This window comes from Anabrus simplex, chromosome 3, assembly GCF_040414725.1.
Source record: "Anabrus simplex isolate iqAnaSimp1 chromosome 3, ASM4041472v1, whole genome shotgun sequence".
Lineage (NCBI taxonomy): Eukaryota > Metazoa > Arthropoda > Insecta > Orthoptera > Tettigoniidae > Anabrus > Anabrus simplex.
This window is the reverse complement of record NC_090267.1, coordinates 363,643,150-363,668,345: the sequence shown is the minus strand read 5'-3', so window position 1 is coordinate 363,668,345 and position 25,196 is coordinate 363,643,150. Positions and strand designations below refer to the sequence as shown.

At 40.2% G+C, this 25,196-nt stretch overlaps 1 protein-coding gene across 1 annotated transcript in view; it reads left to right on the top strand.

Moving 5' to 3' along the window:
- Nucleotides 1-12,655, top strand: part of Sox15 (Sox box protein 15) — a 744,791-nt gene extending 732,136 nt beyond the window's left edge. Inside the window, exon 4 of the mRNA XM_068226721.1 lies at nt 6,803-12,655. Coding sequence (XP_068082822.1) covers nt 6,803-7,320 — 518 coding nt within the window. The 3' untranslated portion in view covers nt 7,321-12,655. The remainder of the gene's footprint in view (nt 1-6,802) is intronic.
- The last annotated feature ends 12,541 nt before the right edge of the window (nt 12,656-25,196 follow it).

The following is a 25,196-nucleotide window of genomic DNA, read 5'->3' as shown; positions in this document are numbered from 1 at the left end:
AAGTTCCAGGTAGTGTTCTCACAAGACTTGGGGGGCGGAACCTGAACGTGATGGCTCGCGCACTCCGGTATAGAGTTTAATCACCCGCTTGTGGCCCTTAATGGAACCAATGGAAATGATAGCAATTTGTGCTGCACACATACTCTCGTTAACAAATTAACTACAAGTGGAAACTAAAAAATGACTGTAATATACACAACTTCACTGTCTCACAATCATCTTCTTTAACACAATAATTTTCCTGTTGGCATCATAGCAAACATCACCTGGAGATAGTTAACTCACTCGATAAGTTGTAATTGAAATTTCTCAGTACTGGTGAACTTAGTTCGTTATTTGCGAGTTTTCATTTCCGTCTCTCCAGTCACGACTGTTTATTTATGTGGAGTGGTAAAGCATAAAGAAGACACTGATGGGAGAAGAAGTATCACAGGAACTCTATCATTGGCACGTTTCAAATATCACGACCCAATTAGCGTGATCTCCACAATATCAGAAGAACCGCTGAAAGAAATTGAACAGAAAAGGTTTTTACCTCGGTAACAGTTACATATTCTGTACAGCCACCTGATATCGAATGTAAAGTTCAGAAAAACGTAGTTAAATGGGAATTCGAAGTTATTGTATTTGGACGTAGGAGATGGAATTGTAACATTGGACGCAGTCTTGGAAAGTAAATTTAATTGGGGTAATTACATAAACGAGAACGCAAATAAAAGGTACAAATCTCTGCACGTGATTGTGAGGGTTGTAAATAAGTGGCTAAAGGAAAGGGCATATAAGTCTCTGGTAAGACCCCAACTGGAGTATTGTTCCAGAGTATGGGACCCTCACCAGTATTACTTGATTCGAAAACTGGAAAAAATCCAATCATCTTTCATTCCAGCAACACACTCCAATATCACTTCGTTTCATCTGGCAGTCATTAATGATTGCCCCCAGAGTGAATGAAACAGTCTTCAGCAGCCGGCAAAATTCCTAACCTCATCCCATGCCTGACCTGGTCGAAAGACTGGAAACGGGCTGAGGTTTTTATTTTCATAACACAGTTGCCATTACTTATGAAATCTCACTCGTATACTGAACCCGGTATTAGAATCAGCTACTGTAGCTGCAGCTAACTCACTTTATGAAGATATTCTTTGGAGGTCTTGTATTCTGTACTTAGGAGGGAATGCTACATCCAAATGACAGAGTGCAGTTCCACATGTCTGTCTGTGGCTGGCCCGCTCAGAGCAGCTAGTCGTGACACAACACTCCCATCTCTAGCACTTACGGAGTTTATGGAGAGCTAGCATACAGTCATACAGTTTACTATGTTGCGACAAAAAACACTCATGCACTGGCTTCGTTTCATTTACAGTGCACAGGGGTGTCGATCGCTACAACACTCGTTACGCTTTCTAAACAGAGCACGAACTAAATCACTACAAGACATGATACTGTATAGGCTTCTCGGCTTATGCCGTGTCAAGAAAATAAGGTGAAATCCTTAACGTTTCGCAGGGAACTATGCTCTGCGTCCTCAGAAGAAATCTCGACTGTCCACGAGAAAGGCTTATTAAACAATGACACTTCAAATTTGGACGTTATAATAGAAGTGGAGACATGGTACGTTCATTCACCACCAGATGGCCCCCAGGACGTCTGACTGCAAGCATCTGGTGGTGAATGAACGTACCATGTCTCCACCTCTATTATAACGTCCAATTTTAAGTGTCATTGTTTAAGAAGCCTTTCTCATGGACAGTAGATATATCTTCTGAGGACGCAGAGTACAGTTCCTTGCGAAACGTTAAGAATTTCACCTTCGGGATAAGCCCAAAATCCTCATGTCTTTAAATCACTACAATACGCACAAGGCCGACATCTACAACTCTCCAGTCATCTTTTTAACGAAGAATTACATTCCCTGACAACGGGTACATGGATAGAAAAGTTCTAAGACGCTTCTAGTGTTTGAGTGGAACGCGTATATCGCCGAAAGTATTTCATTTACGATTATGATTAATGTCTCAATTGACAGATAAAAGAGGAGTCTACCTGTTGCAAAACAACTACAAAAGTGAAACTTTCTTATGAAACAGCGCTTTAAAATAGGCAAAATGTATGCTAAAGATGTGACGTCATACGCATACTCTGTTATAAGATGACGCTGTGTTGACTCGCGCGCCCAGTTAGAGGTTAGCTGTCGTGAATACATCGTGGTCAGTTGTACAGAATAACAAATTTAACTGAAAAGCAAGATTTCATTAGGATTTGGCAAAAGAACGATTTGAAATGAGAAAAGTCAATGATGAAGAAATAAACTTTATTATGCATATAATATTTGTCTCTTACTTCCAATAAGTAAGTCTACAAAACTGTCAAAACCCTGCGGCCGTTACAATAACATAATGATAATGCTGTTGTTTAAAGGGCCCTAACATCTAGGTCATCGGCCCCCTAATGGTACGAAATGTAATGACAAATTAAGAGTCCGAAATCCTCCACTGACCAAAATTAAAAACGTGAGGACGAAGAATGAATGGAGGATGAATATGAATTTAAAACAATTAGTGGATCCGACCCAAAGTGCCTCACATTCACAAAAACTGACGTAAAACAATAAGCCTCGTATTACTGACCAAGGGACTGCTTCTAAAGCACAATACTGAATCGATTATGCCTGCAGTCTAAAGGGGTCAAAAATCCAAGTCATCGGCCCCTCATAATGGTACTTATCGCTAGGAAAGCAGAACCATGATATTTGTCATGGTGTGCTACTAGTCAGAAGTAGCGTAGACTCGCGGTATTCCACACATTATGGTACTACTCACAGGTAATGAAATTAATTTGATGTTATTTGCTTTACGTCCCACTAATTACTTTTTAAGGTCTTCAGAGACGCCGAGGTGCCGGAATTTAGTCCCGCAGGAGTTCTTTTACGTGCCAGTAAATCTACCGACGCGGGGCTGTCGTATTTGAACACCTTCAAATACCACCGGATTGAGCCAGGATCGAACCTGCCAAGTTCGGGTTAGAAGGCCAGCGCCTTAACCGTCTGAGCCACTCAGCCCGGCGGTAATGAAATTAGCACATGTAATACAGACATGGTGTTTCGCACATTGCGGCGCCATTTACAGGCAACGCAAACCTATGGTGTTCATCACATAAGTGTACTAACTGGAGGGACTCGTACTATTCCGTGGTGTTCCTCATATAGTGGGTACTAATCATAGGCAAGTCAAAACCGTGGTGTCGCTCATATAGTGGTCCTAATCACAGGTACTGTAAAAGCCGACAGTGCACTTTAAGTAGGGGGCTGACCGCACGATGCTCCTGCGTGTTTGGTACCGAACCCGTATTAGAGAATGGGAGTACGGGGTAGTCAAACACTGTATTTCCTTCAGTAACCTTACATTCGGAAGGAAGCGAATTGTAAAATTGATCACTGTAATGCATATGAAATGATTCGTGACCATTTGTTGTGGAGACTTATTTCATTCAGGAACTCTGTCCACTTGAAAAGGCGGGAAAGGGACACTATAGTATTCATCGTTGCCAATATAGTTTTCTGCCACGTAGTGAGAACTTTGTAATGCTTCTCCTGGAAGTGATTCGCTTAAAAGATACCAGTAGTTTGGTAGCACTGACAGCCGAAACATACGATAACCCAAAGACATTTCTGTCCGTTACAGGTTAAACTACACTCGGAGCTTTAAAGACCGAATTATTTCAGTCGCTGTAGATAAGTCGTCGGGTTGTATGGAAGACTACCACGGCGAGATGTAGCGATAGGCACCGCTTCAGGGACTTCGTGGTAATCAGCCCTGTGGCGTTGTTGTGCGAATGCGATGTGTCAATAGCCTGTGTGATTGTCGGATCTGTACTGACGTACAGGGGCGGCCGTACCTTATGTGCTGAAGTGCTGCAGCACACTGCCTGTTGGAAAAATGAATTAATTTAAAAATATTATCTACAATCAAATACAGTGCATTGAAAAAGACGTCAGCCAAGAATAGGAAATTATTCAACTCCCCTCACAACCAGGTAACTATTGGTGCGCTCCACGCCGGGTGCTGTGAGATTACAGCTCAGCGAGCTTTTAACCAGAAAACAGGAACTCTGCCTTTTGCGCATGCGTGCCCAACTTTTCCGATACAAAGAGAATGTGTTCCGATAGGCTGTGGAAACAACACCCAAGACATCACTTCACAGCGATTCTTCGTTCGACCACAGAGAGGCAGCACTAGCACTAGTCACACTTGCATTGCGACCGACATGAGAAGGTGGCAGATGGCACCCTCTTGACTCGGCGGTAGTATTTAAGAGGTGATCGCTCAAAGCAAACGGGAAAACAAAATATTGTAGAGCTGTTCCCGCCAGGTCTTTTAATACCAAAGAGGATAGAATAGGCCTACTACCAACCTGCCTATTGCATAGCCACATTTGTAAATCGATGAACTATACAAATTGTACTTTTTATGTTGTCAAAATAAGGCCATGATATTGTGATTTTCTTTAATTCAAAATGTCTAGTTTATAAATGTCACTAAAAAAACATATCATGTAATTTTGCATTACGCGTTGCTGGTTTTATTTCAATGATTTTGGTAACACTGGGAAGTTCTGTTTTTGCGCGCTCACACCAAGTGTTTGAGTTCGTGAATATTTTGCCATTGCAGATGTTATTGTGTTTTTAATTATATAGTTTTATAGTTTTCTTATGAGGAATGTGTATATGTGTTGGGGTTGTTTGCATGTTTGTTCAGTGTGGAAAACTCAGTGGAAAGCTTCTTGAAAACCACATACCGGTATGTTTCTAAATATTTTTATTTTTTGGAGTGGGGATGGGTTACAGCACACAACTGATTTTCTGCACCAGCCGCCACTGCTGACGTATCGTAGACTTCAAAGTTGTATGGTGTACTGGTAAGTGTTCCACGCACAACGCATCTAGCGTGGGAATACGACTGGAAGAGTCTCCCACTTTTTTATACACTACGTTCACTTTGATTCGACAGGAGTAAGTTATGTGTCGATTCCGGATTTCACGCTATCCCTACATTATTATTATTATTATTATTATTATTATTATTTTATTTTAATCTTAGTAATTTCACTCCCCTGTAGATTGATTCCTTACTTTTGGCAGCATTTCGGATAATTGCACTAACTCCTTCAATATTGCAACCAAGTTAACCACTATCATTGTTTGTAATATTTAAGGTTAACCACCATATATTACTTTTATGCAGTTTATGTTTATAGTGTATGTTATTCGGTTTTCAAAATTCATATTTGATCTCTATCCCTCTATCTGTCTGTAATAATAATATTGTTCGGTGTATGGTTTTCATTGTAGACACCACAGAAAGATGCTCATTAGCCTCGGTGGCAAATTCTAGCCAATAAATTCAAATTCAAATCCCGCATACATACGTGCGGGCTGTCCATGGACGTCAAATAGAAAAACTTGAACCAGGCGAGGTGAACATATCCTCGGACACTCCCGGCACTAAAAGCCATGCGATAAAACTATACGTATTCCACCAATGTATGAGCTAACACCATATCTCTCAACAATAATCTAGGTATCTTTTTTTTCATATTTTTCCTTCTGTCATGATATTTCTCACATAGCTTCATTTTTCCCTTCCGATTCTTTCTAAATCTTCATTCTCTCTGTCTTTCTTTAACGTCGCACTAATACAGCCATGGGAAAGGGCTAGGAGTGGAGAGGTAGCGGCCGTGACCTGAAGGTATTTAGCCCCAGAATGGCCTGATGTGAAAATGGAAATCACGGGAAACCATCTTCAGGGCTGCTAACGGTGGGAATCGAACTCACACTCCCCTGAATGCAAACTCTTACCTACGTGACGCTTACCACACGGTCAACTTGGTCGGTCTTGGTAAGCATATCGTAGTAATTAGTAAACAGCTGGGCCCCGTCCTTCACACGCATAGTCTTAAATAAATAAATAAAAAATAAATAAATAAATAAATAAATAAATAAATAAATAAATAAATAAATAAATAAATAAATAAATCATTTCTGATCTTCATTTAGGGCAGTCGCCCAGGTGGCAGATTCCCTGTCTGTTTTCCTAGCATTTTCTTAAACGATTGCAAACGAATTAAAAATTTAGTGTTCATTCCCTCCCTCGATCTCGATTTGTCGATGCTCGTTCAGGAGTGTTTGTCCAATTGTCAGCGAGAAATTTTTCGCACTAAGCTACCAACATGGCCTTCTTACGGCCATACCTTGAATTATCACTTTTGGGTCCGTAATTAGCTACGGGGCCGACGTAATAACTTACAGAATCCAAGACTTGGATTCTCCTGACTCACCAAAGCTTTCGCCAGATATATTTCCAGACGAGGAAATAGCTCTGCGTTTACCAACTGCTTGTAGAAATTAAACTACTAGTATCTAATATGAAGACATCCTTGTTTCATATATTACTGTATTAAGACAATATAATAATAATAATAATAATAATAATAATAATAATTTATGATAAATACAGTGCGGGGGTGCGATGTATGTATCATCACAAATGGTCTATAAATGTGGCTTTAGGCCGTCGCGTATGGAGTCAGAAAGGAAAATAGGTCTTTGCTTCAAATACCGCGTATCCTGTATAGTAGGAACACCTGTATTACCATTTTTGGCAGACCTTCGATATAGTTAACTGTTTATGAGCTCTTAAGGTTAACATGGTAGTGATAAATCCTGCATGTTAAATAGATAACATTTCCTGTCGAAATGATATGCACTTCGTTATTTAATTCATTGGTGTTTGTGATGTACTTGCAGGTGGTTTAATGCTGGGAGAAGACCGCACGTACCACCACTCTCCCCATCACCTACCACAACCTCAGCAGCAGTACGTAGGCCAGTCCGAGGAAGAGGACCTGATTCTGGATGACGCTGCAGACGGAGGGGTGGACACGCACGAGTTCGACAAATACCTCAAATACTCCACCCATCCGCAGCCGGCGCACGAAACTGGATCTCCAGGTGACGACCACATGCAGATGGATAGTAACCATAACTACCACCATCACCAGCAGCAACAGCAGCATCCCCAACAGCACCTAGGCTACTACGAGCACAGCGCCCTGAACGCCGTCATGCTTGGTGCCGGCCCAGCCCATGTGCTAAAGACAGAGGCACTGCACCAACAGTCGCTGTCGGGCTACGGCACGGATACTGGGCACTGCGACTACACGGAGCAGGCACAACAGCAACAGCAAGTGCTGCAGCAAATCAAAACCGAGGACGACTTCAGTGTCATCCTTGCCGATGTTCGTAAGACGTGCTATAGCAGCTGATGGAAGCTTACAGTACTGGCTCGTTATCTATAGATCTTCCATTTGCCTTCAGACGCAGTATAGTCTTCCTAACCACCTCCTGGTTCTTTTGGATGTTGAAACGATTATGTTCAAATATCCATTGGAATCCATTCAGCATTTACTCATTAATGAGAGATGTAATGAATGTAAAAATGGTAGGAACAACCTCCAAAGACAAAGTCTGTTGAATTCTGTGCATGTTCGAAAGTCAATAAATTCGAACATTGAGAGTACAATAATATCAAATTCATACCAAAAAAATGAACAGGTATTTCACCATTATGATCTTCAGTTTGAGGAAGTGTGATGTACTCTGTATTATGTCTCCTAACCTACAAAGCGTTAATCACAAACAAAGATTTTTTAAAGGAAGAAATAAAATTACGCTGCTTTATCAAACTCTAACTTTTATACTCACTGGATTGAAGAACGGTGTAACGAGGAAATGGTGTACACTATTCAATGACTCTGGGGAAAGAAAAATAGAGATATACACGACATCTGTCCACTCCTATATTACGTGATCTCATAAATATCAGGAAAGCTGTCAGGCGTGCTGGGAATGAGGATTGAGTATAATCACAGCATTTTCTGACCTCAGAGATATCACACTGATCACATAACGAGTAAAGCTCATAAATGCCGTAGCCGATGACAAAACACGTTAAGTTTGAACTGTGGTTCATTATCCCAGTTAAATAAGGTAGTTGAGCTATTGAATATCAAGAGATGGATATTTCCACAAGCATGTGGGTAAGTTTAAATGTTCCTATATCAATAAAAAACTTGAAAAACTTTCTACGATACAACGAACAGTTTGAGTTAGAGATATATATTTCTTGTTAACTATTTTTTTAAAACTAAATCAAGTTCTGCATTAGAATTGCAGTATAAATATGGGGCCAGTTTTTAATTACTGTGATATGTATATTATGAACCAACGATTAATCACAGTTTTACATAGATAAAATTATATCAATATATAATTTTAAGTGATTGCACACCTCATTTCATTAACAACGTATTTCAAGAGAGCGTTGAATGTGTGGTGCTGGATTGTACTTTATTCAACTGGTGCTACCTCACAGAATCATTCGTTAGCTACATATGAGATTGCTGTTGAATTGTTCGCATCGGATCTTTACAAGTGAGGTTGGATATTTGTGGACTGCCTGTGACTATAATGCTCGTAAGGAAATGTTAATAACAAGGGAATGTGTATGACATTTACTCCTCAGTTTATCAGTACTTATTTCAAAGGTTTATTTTTCGCAGTGTTATTGTTTATCCTTCATTGCATACATTCCCTTAGATATAAGACACCAAATATTAAACATTATAAATTAAGAAAGTTATTTGTTTCCATGTATTCACACTTATTTCCAATGAGATTTTATGTATATATATCTATGTATCTAGCTACCTTATCCTAGCTTGCGGATAAAGTCGAAAACTAAGTTACTCCACCGGCTGTAAATGAATGTGTATGCCTTTTATTGTTCTTTACAAAGAAACGATACGACAAACATTTGAAGGAGCACCTTTTTGTTATGCATATTAAAGCACTTATTTCTATTCATTGATATGTATTACCTAAAAATGTTATTGCAGTGATTCTTTCAGCAGTTATATTAAATTATTTGGTAAATATTTCCAAAATACGTCTTTTTAAATATGTGTTCAGTTCTTATTCTTTCTTTTCATTAAATGATTGTAAATTAGCACAAAGCTACTTCCCATTAAAGTGCCTTAAGTGACACGAAATGTTGTCATATTCTGTGATTGACCTCTTGAAGATCATCTAGGATAAAATCATATTAAATAAGACTTCATAATGTTTTAGGTAACCTATCGTTGCCTACCCTGAAAATTCCAGAAACTGATCGATAATGATTATATACTTCAAATGTTATATACTGTCTAATCCATATTGTTTCTCTTCGAATATTCATCTTATTTATTCTCATACCGACAAACATTAACAGTAATCTGATATTTGAACAATGTTCAGAGTATTTGAATAATACTTCAGCACTTCTACTATAGGGTAATTTCTAGGTGGATTTATAATGTAAGGAGGGGGAAAAAGTACCTTCCCACACGCACAAAAAAGTCTAAACAATAGATTGTTCACTTCTTTTCAAAGTTTGTTCAAAGTAGAGACCCTGTTTTGTGATAACTCGCACCATTTAGACACATATATACAAATGATTGAACATAAGTGATGATTTATATCGATTTTTCAAACTACAAAATACAAACAACTAAAAATGATGTTTCGGAGAAAGTTGCTTTTATAGTGTCCTGTGTTTTGCATTATATAACGAAGTTACCCCAGAAGTATATAATTATTTCATTATGAGTTCACTGGATCCAATTTTATTGTAAACAGAATAGTACAGATCTCAGTATGAACCAGGGAGTTATCATTGGACGTACCAATAAAACCTCAACTCAAGATTAATTAGATAATTTACCGGTAGAGCAACGCCACCCTTAACACACCAGATCATCAGAAAAATAGTTCCTTTGATGCACTGTAAATGCAACCCTGGTATATATGGATATAACGAGTGTAGAAAAAGGTTAATTAATCACAAAATGAACTTGTTAAGTAGGTTTACACACAATTCGGTTAGTAAAAATATTCTTTCCGTATGCTCCATTTCTTTTAATGAGAGAGATTTATATTTTTCTGTCAAACGTTATATAAGCAATTCGTGTAAGCAGTGTAAGGATATTTTTCAGATACTGGTGGTAAAAACTGCAATATTCTGAGCGTTAGTTCGTAACATGGTATGATACAACATTGAAACATGTATATAAATAACATTTCTATTTTATGGTGCATTATTCAATTAATGCGCCAGTATAATTTAAGGAGACCTATATGTACTTATGAACTGCTTAAATGTATTTCCGAATTCCATTTTGGAGTACTTCAACGCGTATTGAACTTGAGTGCATTAATTACAATATATATTCGGTATTGTTCAGCAAGAAAATATGTTTCAACAAACATTAAGAACCCAAATATTTCCTGAGATTTTTCTCTTGATCTAGCAATTATAAGGCTACAGCTATCATACTCTTGTCACGAATTCGCACTCGCATAGAATATGCTATTACGCAATTGATGTTTTAAAATCCATATTTTTGCTGAAGATATTCGTAAGTGTACAATATAGAAGTTAGGAGATTTCGATTTTTAGAACCAAGAACTTTAAATCTAAAGTTATCGTTATTTTTTATTAAAAAAACACTTGGTACTTAACTGAGATTTTGAAGATTTTACATGTTTTACTGAAGAAACATGGATAATAATGATGATCATATTTATTTCACGAGAAGCTATATAAAGACTTACCTTAGTATAATGTTTGTGATTCCAAGAACTGGCCCTCTGTCTTCCACCCTTAAGAACTCTGCTGGACTGATCAGTTCACAGGGACAACAGTTTCATTCTCCTACAAAACTCCAGCCTAAATCACACTTCAGTTACACCGAAAACACAACAAAATGCTTAATCTGTTAACCTAGTATCTTCACTTACTTTACAATTTTCTGTTGGGAGGATTACAGAACGATCTGAAGGACATTTCTGGAATTTTATGATAGCGCAGAGATATTATACGACGTTCGTTTTCGACCGATTTTGAACAGAAACTATCTGAGAAATATTTTGCCGAATAATTTATTTTACCTTATACAGACAGAATAACTTTTCACTTACTTGAATGGCAACTTTGACTGCACAATAGTGAATCATAGCTCAGAACATGCTACTATGTTAAAATAATGTCAAACTAGTGGGACCGATGACCTAGATGTTAGGCCCCTTTAAACAACGATCATCAGCATCATCATCATCAAACTAGTTGCGTTTGTTTCCAAATTTATCAAGTGATTTTTATTCTAAATATTCATTCTCCATAACTGTTGGCTTGATATTTGTGAAGACTTTCGGCTCTAAATGAATTATAACGATATAAATATCTGATAAACGCATTGCTAGTGAGCAACCCAGAATCAAGATTAACTAAGTATAGCTGTAGTCCGTACTACAAGACCAACAGGTAAAATTTAAATTTATCATTTGTGGTTACATTATGAATAATTTCCGAAACGTGATATTACTCTTCATCCTCACTCTTTAACAATCAACCTTTTTTTCTAATATTTCAGTCTTTTCCCGCATGTAATTGAAAGTTACGTCCATTGAATTGAGTTCTTAATACAAAGTTTAAAATCTGATTCATAATATACTATATTGATTACCCTTTCATATTATATCTGGAGTTTCAGAATGAATCGCTTTGATTTTCATGCAGTCGAATTAAGAAAATCCCAAATTAAAGATCCGTACGCTAGTTTTAAAATAGCCTGTTAAAATAAATAAAAATGTAATATTAAACCTAGAATTTGGAATTATTGTATTAAAATACAGTAGATTTGTATATACGAAATAAAGCAACATTTTAAATACATTTTCTGTAAACTTTAGCTTCTCTGACACAAATCCGCAATTGCGACTCACGTAGTACGCAGGACGCAATGTATGATACTTACATACAACGAATGGATAGAGTGATTCATCAGTTGCCCACCTGAGTTAATTTCTAAAATTCATTTCAGCTGATTTATTAAGATTAAAGGATAAAACATATTGTTGTTTCACACAATTCACACGAATAAAAAAACCGAAAATGATTAAGTTAAAATAGATGTATGTTTTTATTTCAATGCAAATTTTTAACTGATACGGTGATTATCAAATTTCTGTAATGAGACACTAAAACTAAACTCTCTGCGGTGCCAAGACGCCTGCAACACAGTCCGACAATCTGTGAATATTGGAATAATAAGGTACTGCCATGGAATCCCACTGGTGTCCGGTTGATCATTCTTGTTGTGTATTTCAGAGGCATATCTACTGAACACAGCCTAATACCTTGAAAGTTTATTTCTGAAGGAATACATTGTCAAGGGAATTAATATTCCCTAGCCTCCCAAAATTATATACTGTGCTCTGTATATCATTTGCGAAATTTATAGTTTTTGACTGAGTGTGATGAGGTTGCGAGTTGATAGGAATATTGAACGTCTTCTTTACACATTCCAAGATAGTTGTTGAGTTTTCAAAGATGTTTTAATGAATTCACGAGATTGTACATATGATATTATAGTACTAAAATATTGATATGTTTTATTGTCCAAATAAAATGTATGTGCCTTTATGAATTAATAGAAACTATTTCAGACAATAATGTGTAATTATAGTTGTTGTATATTGATGCCTTCCATAATAAACTGTTCGTATGGAATTGATTTTTTCTTTATGTTCCTAATAGAAGATCTGTTTGGGTTGGACCAGACAAATTACAATGAAATTGGGTGAATGATCAATTAACATAATCTTCATTTAATGGTAACAATAAAACAACCGTAAAATCAACAGTACTCATAGTATTGTAATTAACTGATTGCTGAAATAGCTGAATGACACGGTGTAGTTATCTGATGGTGATTTAGAATGGCCTTACTAGTGTTTGTAGAAATGTATCGATTGTACCAGTTTACAGTTGCACAGACACAACAGAAACAGATAACACGAACAGAATTCACGCTCTACAGACCTATTTTACTTGTTTACACCAAAATATTACGATTTTGATACTTACAATATGTATGGTTTATAACAGAAGCTAAAATTTATTATGTAGTATACACAGAATATCCCCAAATATGTCGAAAGTAAACGTGGGGAAGTGAATAGTGCACCCTTAGTAACGTAAGTCCCTATGAACATATCCCCTGTAGGGTTAAGAGCTACGCCTGGTTTAGTTATTTGCTGTAATTAGGGGTATAGTTCGAATTTAGGATTCAATTTGGAGTCAGGCATGCATTACGGACATTGCAGTAGTTTGCCAGCCTGTGTGAAACGAACTTGTTTGCAATACCTGCAGTGTTGGAACTTGTTTCTCAGTCGGTAAGGGGACATGTTCAGGCGTACATTCAGGCGCACGGTGGACATTTTCAGGACGACTTCTGTTAGAATGAATGAATGAAAACCTATAACCTGTTTTCCAGTCATTGACCAGGTCAGGGATGAAATGAAATGAATCTTATATAGGCTATTAGTACGATGAGGTAGCCACTCCCAAAGTGATTTATTAACGAGTGATAGATGCTATGAAATGATAATGGAGTGTGTTGCTGGAATGAAAGATGATAGGGAAAACCGGAGTACCCGGAAAGAAACCTGTCCCGCATCCGCTTTGTCCAGCACAAATCTCACATGGAGTGACCGGGATTTGAACCACGGTATCCAGCGGTGAGAGGCCGACGCGCTGCCGTCTGAGCCACGGAGGCTTCTTCTGTTAGAATGCAGTATTTTTGCTTGCGCACCAACACGGTGAGAGCTACTCGACGTGGGATGTTCCAGGTAAAGCTATTATCAATATTTCCTACACAAGGTAGGAAAGTCTAACTAGTAAATGGTCGACCATAGGGCACATGTTCACAGAGACTTTTTTGGGGAACTATCCACATTTTTGGACACATACAACTCTCTGATTCATTGGAAAACACTATTATGCTTGGGAAGGTGGAAGGGTCTCGGAGACGAGAGCGGCCAGCATTGAGATGGATAGACTCCAAATCCAACATGAACACGTCACTGAAGGATCTGAAGTATATGACTTTTTTCAGTTTGCTTTACGCCGCACCGTTGTGGTGATGATGGGATAGGAAAGGGCTAGGTATGGGAAGGAGCGACCGTGGCCTTAAAGTACAGCCTGGTGTGAACATGGGAAACCACGGAAAACCCATCTTCAGGGCTGCCGACAGTGGGGCTCGAACCCACTATCTTCCGCATGCAAGCTTACAGCTGCGCTCCCCTAACCGCACAGCCAACTCGCCCGGTGATGTATATGACTGAAGGCAGAAACATATGGAGGCAGTCCATCCATGCAGTCGCTAGAAGTCGAAGTTGACTTGATGCCACCTGATCATCATCCACCCCTGATCACTTCCCACACGTTTGGTAATATACTATACACAGGGTGGTCGGAAACAACGTGAATCGAGTATATGGCTGTTAGAGGGTTGGTCATACTGAGAGGTAATTTGAAAACATTACATCGTTATCTCGGGATTGAGAGCATTGCCGAGAAATGAACGTCAAACACTAACACACCGTGGTTTTCAGCCGATACCATCGCAGCGTGCTTGCTATTCAGTGAGCCTATTAGCAGGGAGTTCCTTGTTCAAGTTCCTCCCCTGGATAAGTTTATTTCTCCTATTGGCGCTCTCAAGCCGGTCATAAGCCACGTGCAGATTTAGCACCACCGCCTCGCAAACCCATCTTAAGTCGTCCACAAAGCGATCTGATTGGCTAACTTCAGCAACTGATAAAATGACGACGGCGCGAGATATCTAATTATTGTTTTCCAATTATTTATCAGCATGACCAACCCTCTAGCGCTCATATACCCGGATCACGTTGTTTCCGACCACCCTGTATATACTTGCCTGTGATTAATATCAGCACGAACGATGAGGCTTCCGTATTCCTGTTTAGAAGAACTATTCTTTTCGTACCATGGGAAGCCTGTGCAAAAACGACAGGTGTTCATCAATGTTCTCAGCAATGTTCTTAATTGATCATCTTGCCATCAGTACAGCACGTTCCATTTAAAACTGCAGTAAAAAATTACTGTTTATAAGTAAGTATTATTTTAAGGTAAATTACTACTGCAATCAAGATTATATTAGAATGCCTTAATCTTACCAAGTATCATTGCAATTGGTCTGGTCCAACGAAAACTATTCCCTTGTAAATAGTAACTCTATTAGTACCTATACAATATCCTAATCGTTGAGACAAGGACCTAATTACAAGTATGCAGATTCTATGGATATGGAAGACAGGCCTGCCTTATTTTAAGACGAGATGGGACCTTAAAAATAATATTTAAACAATTTGCGTTTGAATCGTCAATTGTTGAAACCAAATGTCAATTGTTTCATTTTTCGAGAAACACAAACTGTACACGGTACTGTTCTTTCCATTACTACAATTTAACGGAGATGTCTTTAATTTCAAATATAAATTCATTCTACATATATTCGAAGAGAAATAATTACGGTGACCCATTGGGTATCATTTCAACTTCTAAAAGAGATCACGTTTTATTGACTTATCTGCTTTCAAAAATTGACAAATCATTATAAACGTATTTTCTTATTGTTTAGAATACTGTAACTCATTTTGTCGTACTATTGGCAGCCTATGCAACAATGGCAGGCGTTTAGCAATGTTCTTAATTAATCACCTTGCCATCAATACACTAAGTTCCATTTAAAATTGCAGTAAAAAATCACTGTTTATAAGTAATTAAATATTATTTTACGGCAAAATTAAAAATCGAAATCTGGCATTGCAGGTAAACAATTATTCTATAATAATAACAATACCAACAATAAATTTGGATTTTAGCAATGAATTTAGTATGTTAGATCAAGAAGGTAGCTCTTCGCAGAATGCTCTCTCTTCAGCAGGGCTATACAGTATATGATCCTTTATTTAAAAAACTGATACTCAACGGGTTTGCCTTAAGATACAGTATTGTACGATTTGTATGTTTTGGAACGTTAAGAAGCAAGGACGCATGTATAGCCGCCTCAGCAATCGTGACTAGGTAGCTTTCCTTGAGGGTAAAACTCTTCCACAACTCGGCCATCGTCCCCGGTATGGTATCTCTTGCACCCAGTAACGGTGACGGAGTTTTATGATATTCTTCACAATTTTCATATTCACCCTGGAAATAAGTACTTCGTTAGCTGGGGAGGCGACTGGAATGGTGTCCATGAATCCTGAAATGGCTCCTTCATGTTTTCTAACTTTTGTTTACATCTCATACTTATTCGTATTGTTGTTCCAAGCAAGATTAACATTTATCTACATGATTTTCCAGCTGCTTTCACTAGAGCAGCCTGTAAGTAGTCGATAAGCAAACCATTTACATGTACTGCCTATGCCTTATTCCTATTATAATCTGCACTATTAATCTCCCGTTCTGGAGTCGTGCTAATATTACAAACTACTGATCAAATAAAAGACGATTAACACTAAACATTATAGTCACTACCACGCTAAACAAGAGTGAGAGTCTACCAGTAATGGCAACTACTTCACACACAAGATGCCCGTGAACATATCGTCGTTGCGCCTAGAAAAATTGCCATATGATAACATTTCAGCTTAGAACTTTTACTAGAAAGTTTCTGTTATCTGACAAGGGAACTGTCCATACTGTCATATCGAAATCGACAGTGAAATTTGGTAGAGAGGATGAAGGGTCCATAAGAAAGCAATGTACAAACATTCAGCTGCTATTTCGATCTGTAAGGTCCTGAAATCGAGATGGAAATGTATTTTTTTTTTTTTTGCAAGTTGCTTTACGTCGCACTGACATAGATAGGTCTTATGGCGACGATGGGATAGGAAAGGGCTAGGAGTGGGAAGGGGAAGGAAGCGGCCGTGGCCTTAATTAAGGTACTGCCCCGGCATTTGCCTGGTGTGAAAATGGGAAACCACGGAAAACCATCTTCAGGGCTGCCGACAGTGGGGTTCGAACCCACTACCTCCCGAATACTGGACACTGGCCGCACTTAAGCGACTGCTATACGCGTCAGCGTATAGCTCGACGTGGAGAACCCTGGTGACCAGCTGAAGCGACCGGGTTACCTTGAACTTACTGCGCTAGACAGTTACATATGTTCCTTTGAAACAGCAGTCATGAATCCGGTTAATGGTCTGGAGTATGCTTTACGTTATTTCCGTAAAAAAAAAGATTTCTCCTCTTCCCGTGAAAGAACTTCGGAAGAAAGGGTGAAGAGTTGACATGTGATCGAACTAACTGAAAACCATCCCACGGGTGCCAGCATCGTCTCAGAGTCATGTCTGGAGAGAAATAGTAACAGTGAAAGTGATAGTGGAAGCAGCGACACCCCATCTGCATTATTTGAAAGAGAAGGCAGCACACCAGGAACGAGACGTGTTACGGATCCGATTTTGAGCCCCGAGTCTGATTCCCGTGAAGAGACACCGCAGTCACCTAGCAAATCAGCTAGTTCAAGATATGCTTCCAGTCCACAAAATAAAGTGAAACAACCTGTAGATCTTGCATACAAGAGAAAATCTGAAAATTTATGGTTAAATAGGAGGGAGGGGAGGGTGTGTGTGTGTAAAAAGCAGCTTTCATTATCCACTGTTCGCAAAAGTTGTCGCAAGGTGACGTCACTACAACTGTACAAGTGGAAGAACCAATTAGAATGCATATCAGTAAGCCCCATTGAACATAGGAAATTGATGCATACAAAATGTTCTTGCTTTACAGGAGCAAGAAGACTGAAGTGGAATGTATGCGATGAAGACCTGCGACTGTGGGCCTTGGAAATTTTAAGAGAGATTTCAGCGGATGTGTTAGTTGGTTGAGTCGTTTTAAGAATAGTACAGAATAAATAAAATAAGAAAATTGTGAAATTTTTATCCCGTACGTATCTGCAAGAAGACGAAACAGTCGCCAAGAAATTTGTGGAAGCAGCTACGGAGCGATTTTTAGACTACACCCCTCCTTCCCTATACAATACTGATCAGAGTGGTTTCGTGCGTGAAATGAAAGCGAAAAGGACTATCATCTGTTGGCGAAAAACATACAGAAACAGTTGCTCAATCAGTTAGTGCACTCACCCATTCGTACACAATTATGTCTATAATTAGTATGGCCGGTACTGTTTTCCCGAAATTATTCATTGTACTACAGTAGACAACTGGAAATTTCGGTCCGAGAGTTTCCAGAGAAATGTTTCATGCCAGAAATATAATTCTAACAGCCACAAAATTAGGTAAAATAAGGAAAAAGGAATTAAAGTATAGGATTAAAGAATCCTTCCCATTTACGGAAGGAAAGTGTTTGCTGCTGCTAGATTCCTTGACTGCTTATAGTGATAAGAGCTGTCTTGAAGACATTCCTCCAGGCAACAGTATAGTAATTCTTCAGATTCCTCCCGGCACTACAGGGAAAATACAGCCTTGGCCAAGTTTTTCTCCCGGCAGTGGAAGGATTGGTATCGCCGCTTAACAGACATCGTGCAGACTTGTGAAGACTTTCAAGTTTGATGTTTATCAGAGAAACAGCATGTTGAAAATGCAGTTCTTCATTCATTTTCAATTTAATTCCGCACGGTTCAAGGACATGATTAAATATTCATGGTTCACGACCAATTATACAACGGAGATATCTCCCGAGTTCGAAGCGCCTGCGAAATATTGCCTTTCAACAAGTAAATAAAACTGAAGAACAATGTGGCCTCAAAGTCCATTTTCTATGTGCATGGTGCCAAAAATATTTATGTCTGTATCGTGCGATTAACGCACCTCATTTATGTTTCACATTCGTTCCGTAATAAACTGACCTTGGCGCGTGGCAGTTTCCCCACTTCGTTCTCTCTCTCTCTCTCCAGCAAAACTTGCAAGTTCACTCAGCTGTGCGCCGCGCGAGCCAGAAAGAAGCAAGGGTTGTCCAATAAGCTGCGTTGTCACACAGATTTTGTATCAAGATTTCCAAACCTTCCAGTTCGAAATGGCAACTAAATTTCTATACATCACTATTTTATGGGTCTCCTCATGATCTCGGAGAAATTTCATTGTCGATTTCGATATGACAGTATGGACAATTCCCTTGTACGGTTCAGTATTGTATGAAGTATATCAACGAATTTTCGTTCTAAGTGATACATGTGCTGCGGTTCAGTTCCCCCCCCCCCCCTCAGCTTTGTCAGATAACGGTATTTCGGGTTGCAACGACGATATGAGGAAAGAGAGTTGATGTGAAATAAGTCGGTGAAAAATTTGGTTCAAGAACTATAAGGAAAAATAGCTCCTTTTCTACTATTTCTGCAGCGTGATTTGTTTGATTTCAACACAAACGACCGGCTCAGCGGGGAAAAAGTATGAAAATATTACATTTTGACATTTTTGTTTCAACACCTGACGATTCATCTATAGATTTCCATTCCCAAAATATAAGAGTTGTTCGATAGAAACATAGATTGATGTCCAGAGTCTCCCCCAATGACAAAACGCAGGGACGTGAATGAGGCGGTGATAAGAAGGATAAAAAGCCAAGGACTATGGTCCAATAAATTATTATTTTTATTAATTACAGTTAATCAAAGTTGGAGGAGAACGCGCGTCGCACTGGATTGCGTTAAATTGGACTGCATATTTTGGCTTTGCTATCTTCCTTATCACCACCTCGCTTTTTGCCATACATAAAAGACTCTCTGTACAGCATACATGGTTATTAAGACTTTCACCTCAATAATAATGATATTGTTTCTACGTCCCGCTAACTAATTTTTGACGGTTTTCGGAAACGCCGAGGTACCGAAATTTAGTCTGCAGGAGTTGTTTTACGTGCCAGTAAATATACCGACACGAGAATGAAGTATTTGAGCACGTTCAACTAGGCCTACCGCCGGACTGAACCAGGATCGAACCTGCCAAGTTGGGGTCAGAAGGCCAGTGCCTCAACCATCTGAGCCACTCAGCCCGGCTGTCCACCTCAAATAACTCGTGAATCGTTGAATATATTGACATTTTATTTTCACTTTCTGTGATGATACAAGAGGTTCATAAATGGACTTTCAGTACTTTCATGGTGTCAATATCTTCTGAGATTATGGTACTAACTTCGTTTCTTAACGGAACTACACTATTTTCTACACCTATTCTTAAACTTACGAAATATTACAAATTCAGCATTGTGATGATTTTGAAAATCGGACAAGTACTTCGCGAAAGAATGTAATTTATTCAAACGTGCTTTATTAGCCAACCGGTGGCTGCCCTGTTCGATTCGCACTACTGTACGAAACATAAACTGACTCTTAAAATAGAGTTCCTTTACCTTTTTCTGACAGCTACGTATTCGCTATACAGAGCCCATAAATACAACATGATAAATTGTATGATTTGACACTTTTCGTGTTGTCGTACGTTAACAGGTAAAGGAAAAATACATATGGATAGCTTCAAAGGGACAACATTACTATCCTGATCTGACATTAAACGACATGTCCGGCTAAATAGTTAGCGTGCTGGCCTTTGGTAAAAGGGGTTCCGGGTTAGATTCCCGGCAGGGTCGGGAATTTTAACCATAATTAATTTCGCTGGCACTGGGGCTGGGTGTATGTGTCGTCTTCATCATCATTTCATCTTCATCACGAAGCGCAGGTCGCCTACGGGCATCAATTCAAAAGACCTGCACCTGCCGAGCCGAACATGTCCTCGGACACTCCCGGCACTAAAAGCCATACGCCATTTCACTTCATTAAACCACATAGAACCGAACGAGCTAGCAGCGCGGTACGTGCCGCGTAGCAGTACACTTGTTTTCGGGAGATTGTAGGTTCTAAATCCATCTCTGTCAGCCCTGAATATGTTTTATCTATGGTTTGTCATTTTCACACCAAGCGAACGCTCGGGTTGTATTTAAATTAAGGCTATTACCGGTGAAAATTTCATTAGTTTCTTGTGAATAGCAGGGCAGCTAAATTAGTTTAAATTTTGTCCAAAGCAGGCTGCAAAATGATAGCAGTAACCTTACCTTCTGTCCTTAAACCTCATTTGAAGCATGCCTGACCAAACCCCTGAATCACTTGATTGGCAACCCGCAAAGCTGAAACACAACATAGTTCGAAACGAACCGCTAGATGGAGGCACGAATAGGCAATGAGAGCAGTGACTGTTTCTAATTCTTACAAGACAAGTTTCAGTAACATTACAACGCATCTCACCTTAAATTTCGCTCTAAGAATAGGTTTCGTAGAAGAATATCATGCACCACAAATCAGCTGCGAGTTTTTACTGGAAGGTCCCGAAATCGAGGCTGCAAAAAAATGAAATGGCGTATGGCTTTTAGTGCCGGGAGTGTCCGAAGACAGGTTCGGCTCGCCAGGTGTAGGTCTTTCGAGTTGACTCCCGTAGGTGACCTGCGCGTCGTGATGAGGATGAAATGATGATGAAGACAACACATACACCCAGCCTCCGTGCCATTGGAATTAACCAATTAAGGTTAAAATCCCCGACCCGGCCTGGAATCGAACCCGGGACCCTCTAAATCGAAGGCCAGTACGCTGACCGTTCAGCCAACGAGTCGGACTATCGAGGCTGCAAATATCGCGTGACATATAGCGTCTTGCCAGCGGCAGTGGACATATCTATCGACTTGGTGACAAGTGACAGCTGGGCACCGAGGCGAGAGGGCTTCGGTTCAACAGCGACTAGTTTTACTAGCGTTGCAGCTATGCATTCGGGAGGGGCTGATCAGCACGTCGGCTGTCCTGAGAATAGCATTCCGTGGTTTTCAGCTCTCCTGCAGTCAGGCAAATGCAGGGACAGATCATTGTATAGACTACGGCCGTCACCCCTTTACCCTCTCCGCACCTTAAAATCACCGCTTAACATCCTCCTTGACCTAAAAGTGGGAGTAACCCTCTAGGAAGCCCGCCGCACCCCATCAGGGAATAGAATGAAAATTTTAGCAGTACGGGGTGAGTTGGCCGTGTGGTTAGGGCCGCGCAGCTGTGAGCTTGCATCCGGGAGATAGTGGGTTCGAACCCCACTGTCGGCAGCCCTGAATATGGTTTTCCGTAGTTTCCTATTCCCTTACCAGGCAAATGCTGGGGCTTTATCTTAATTAAGGCCACGGCCACTTCCATCCCACTCCTAGACCTTTCCTATCCCGTCGTAGCCATAAGACCTATCCGTGTCGGTGCGACGTACAGCCAATTGTAAAAAGAAAAAGAATAGCAGTATTCGCTTGGCTGGAGGGGAGTGTTGGCAATAAGCTGCGGTCTGCTGTTGGGTTTACGTTGTTTATTCTGGGAAGAGAGACGAGAAAGCTGACGATGAGGGAGATTCACGCAGCTTACCCTTCGAACCGAGCAGAGCAGCTTCGACCAATAAGTGGCGGAGGGGCTTTTCCCCGCCGCCGGCTCTGAGAATGGTTTTCCGTTGTTTTCCATTTTCCTCACTAAGGCGAACGCCGGAGCAGTTATTTGTATAGGCCACGGCCGCTTCCCTCTGGCCTTCTTCGCACCTCAAATCACCGCAACACATTCCCTAGCCTGAGAGAGGGCATCACCCAGCCATATCCATAAGTGTACTATTGTAGTCTATATGAAAGCACTTCAGTACTAGTACCATTGCGTGTGTATGATATATTCCATACATTGTGGCCCTATTCAACTAATATTTCTTACCTTGCGTTTTCCCACGTATTTCGATTTAGGGAACTTCAAGTTAAAACTCGTACTTAGTTTTTAATAGATCATCATTTCATGGCTTATCACCAAAATATCAGGTAAGTTGCGATTTGATTTCAATGAAACTTCCCTTATTAAACACATACTGATGACGTATGTCCTTTAGACTACAGTAAACTACACAGTTCAAAAAAAGTACGGGAACATGTTTTTGGACGTATGCCATGCTCCACAAAACAATACTTCACACTCAGATATATTACCAACTAAACATTTACTCTTTAGCGTTTATGTATATCGAAGAACATCGATGGACTCGCGTTCATTTTCGGATCACAAACGGAACTGTCCAAACAGGGGCGAAAACGAAGTGATAACAGTCAAACAGTCATCCATGGTGGATTTTTATCACAGTTTGAGAGCTTCAGTATGGTGCATGTCCTCCACTAGCATTTATCACAGCTTGGCTCCTACGTGGCATGGTTAGTATATGTCCACGGAGGTCACGTTGCGGTATCAGGTCCCATTCTTTAATGAGAGCCTATTCGAGGTCTTTGAGAGTATGTGGTGAAACAGAACGCCCACGAACACTTTTGTCAAACCTATCCCACACATGCTCGATGGGATTAAGGTCGGGACTCACTGCAGGCCATTCCATCTTCTGAATGTCCAGTTCTCGCAAAGCAGCTCTGGTGATGGCACTATGAGCCCTGGCATTGTCGTGCACGAGTACTAATTCAGAATCAACACCGTATGCAGCAACCAACACATGCTGTAGCAGTATCTGCTCGATGTACCCAGCAGCGGTAAGATTACCACCAACGACGACAAGATTCGTACGGCCATCAATACTGATGCCACCCAACACCATCACAGAACCTTGTCCAAATCGGTCGCCTTCCTGGACAGCATTTGGCATGTACTGCTCACCACGGCGTCTCCATACACGTTGACGTCCATCACGCTGTCAGGGGAAATCTGGACTCGTCTGTGAAAAAACACAGGTCTCTATTGGCAAAATTGCCAGTTGACGTGGGCACGGGCAAACAGAAGGCGAGCTGCGTGATGTTGCTGCGTTAAACGGGGCAATCAAACAGGACGTCTGGGTCGTAACAACACTTCTCTTAACCTGTTCCTGTCTGGTCAGACACAGTTACTCCAGTGACCCTCCTGAGGTCTTGTTGCAGTTCTCTGGCAGTTGCTGAACGACACCGCAACGCACAGATGGTCAGATATCGGTCATCCTGTGGGGTTGTCATGCGTCCACGACCTTGTTCAACCCTCCCTGTGAAGTGGCCTGTCGCACTGTAGCGATTCCATAAGCGTTGGATAACTGGCAGAGAGTTGTTGAGGTCCACAGCAACACTACGAAAAGTTCCTGGATCAGCGATTTGAACCTCGTTAGTATGTCCCATGGGATGTGCTGGTTTACGTACAACGTGCTCAAATGACCGCAGTAGTCTGTGTACCTCACAACGACACACGGACGCACCGCTATTCACTTCGTTTTGAGGAGTCACCTGACAGTTTAATGCATAGCTACGCCTACAGATGGAGTTTAACTTAGATTTGACAACCCTGAGTAGCTAAGGTCTCAAGGTATGATGTACGACCATTGGAACCCCATCAACCAAATTAAGGATCACATACCAGACGTTACAAAACATATTCCCCTATTTTTTTGAACTGTGTACAAGCTCTGACAAGTTGTTTAACGTCGCACCGACACATATAGGTCTTATGGCGACGATAGGAAAGAAAAGGGCTAGGAGTGGGGAGGAAGTGGCCGTGGCCTTAATTTGCCTGGTGTGAAAATAGGAAACCACGGAAAATCATATTCAGGTCTGTCGACAGAGGGGTTCGAACCCACTATATCCCGACTGCAAGTTGATAGCTACGTGACTCAAACCGAACAGCCACTTGCTTGGTATACAAGCTTTTACTTCGAATTATATTGCTTGTAAATTTTATACTGGAACTGCGTCGCTGCCCGCCGCTAACAGTCATTTAGACTTTTACAGCCGGGCTGAGTGGCTCAGACGGTTGAGATGCTGGTTCCCTGCCCCCAGCTTGGCAAGTTCGATCCTGGCTCAGTTCGGTGGTATTCGAAGGTGCTCAAATACATCAGCCTCGTGTCGGTAGATTTACTGGCACGTGAAGGAACTCCAGCGGAAAAAAAACTGCGGTACCTCGGCGTCTCCGAAAACAGTCATAAAAGTAATTATTGCGACGTAAAGATTATTATTATTATTATTATTATTATTATTATTATTATTATTATTATTATTATTATTATACATTTCAGTACGAAAGAGTGACGCACGAATCAACTTTGACCTCTTGCGGTGCCATTTCTTGTACTTTGCGCTAAGTTCAAGAACCGCTTGTCAAGGTACGAAATCAGAAAGAAATGGTGGTTTGGAGAAATATTATAGGGCCCTAACTACAGGTATTTATTTCAGACATTATTCGGCGGGGGAGGGTATATATTCCCCTGTAAGTACATTAACACTCCCCCA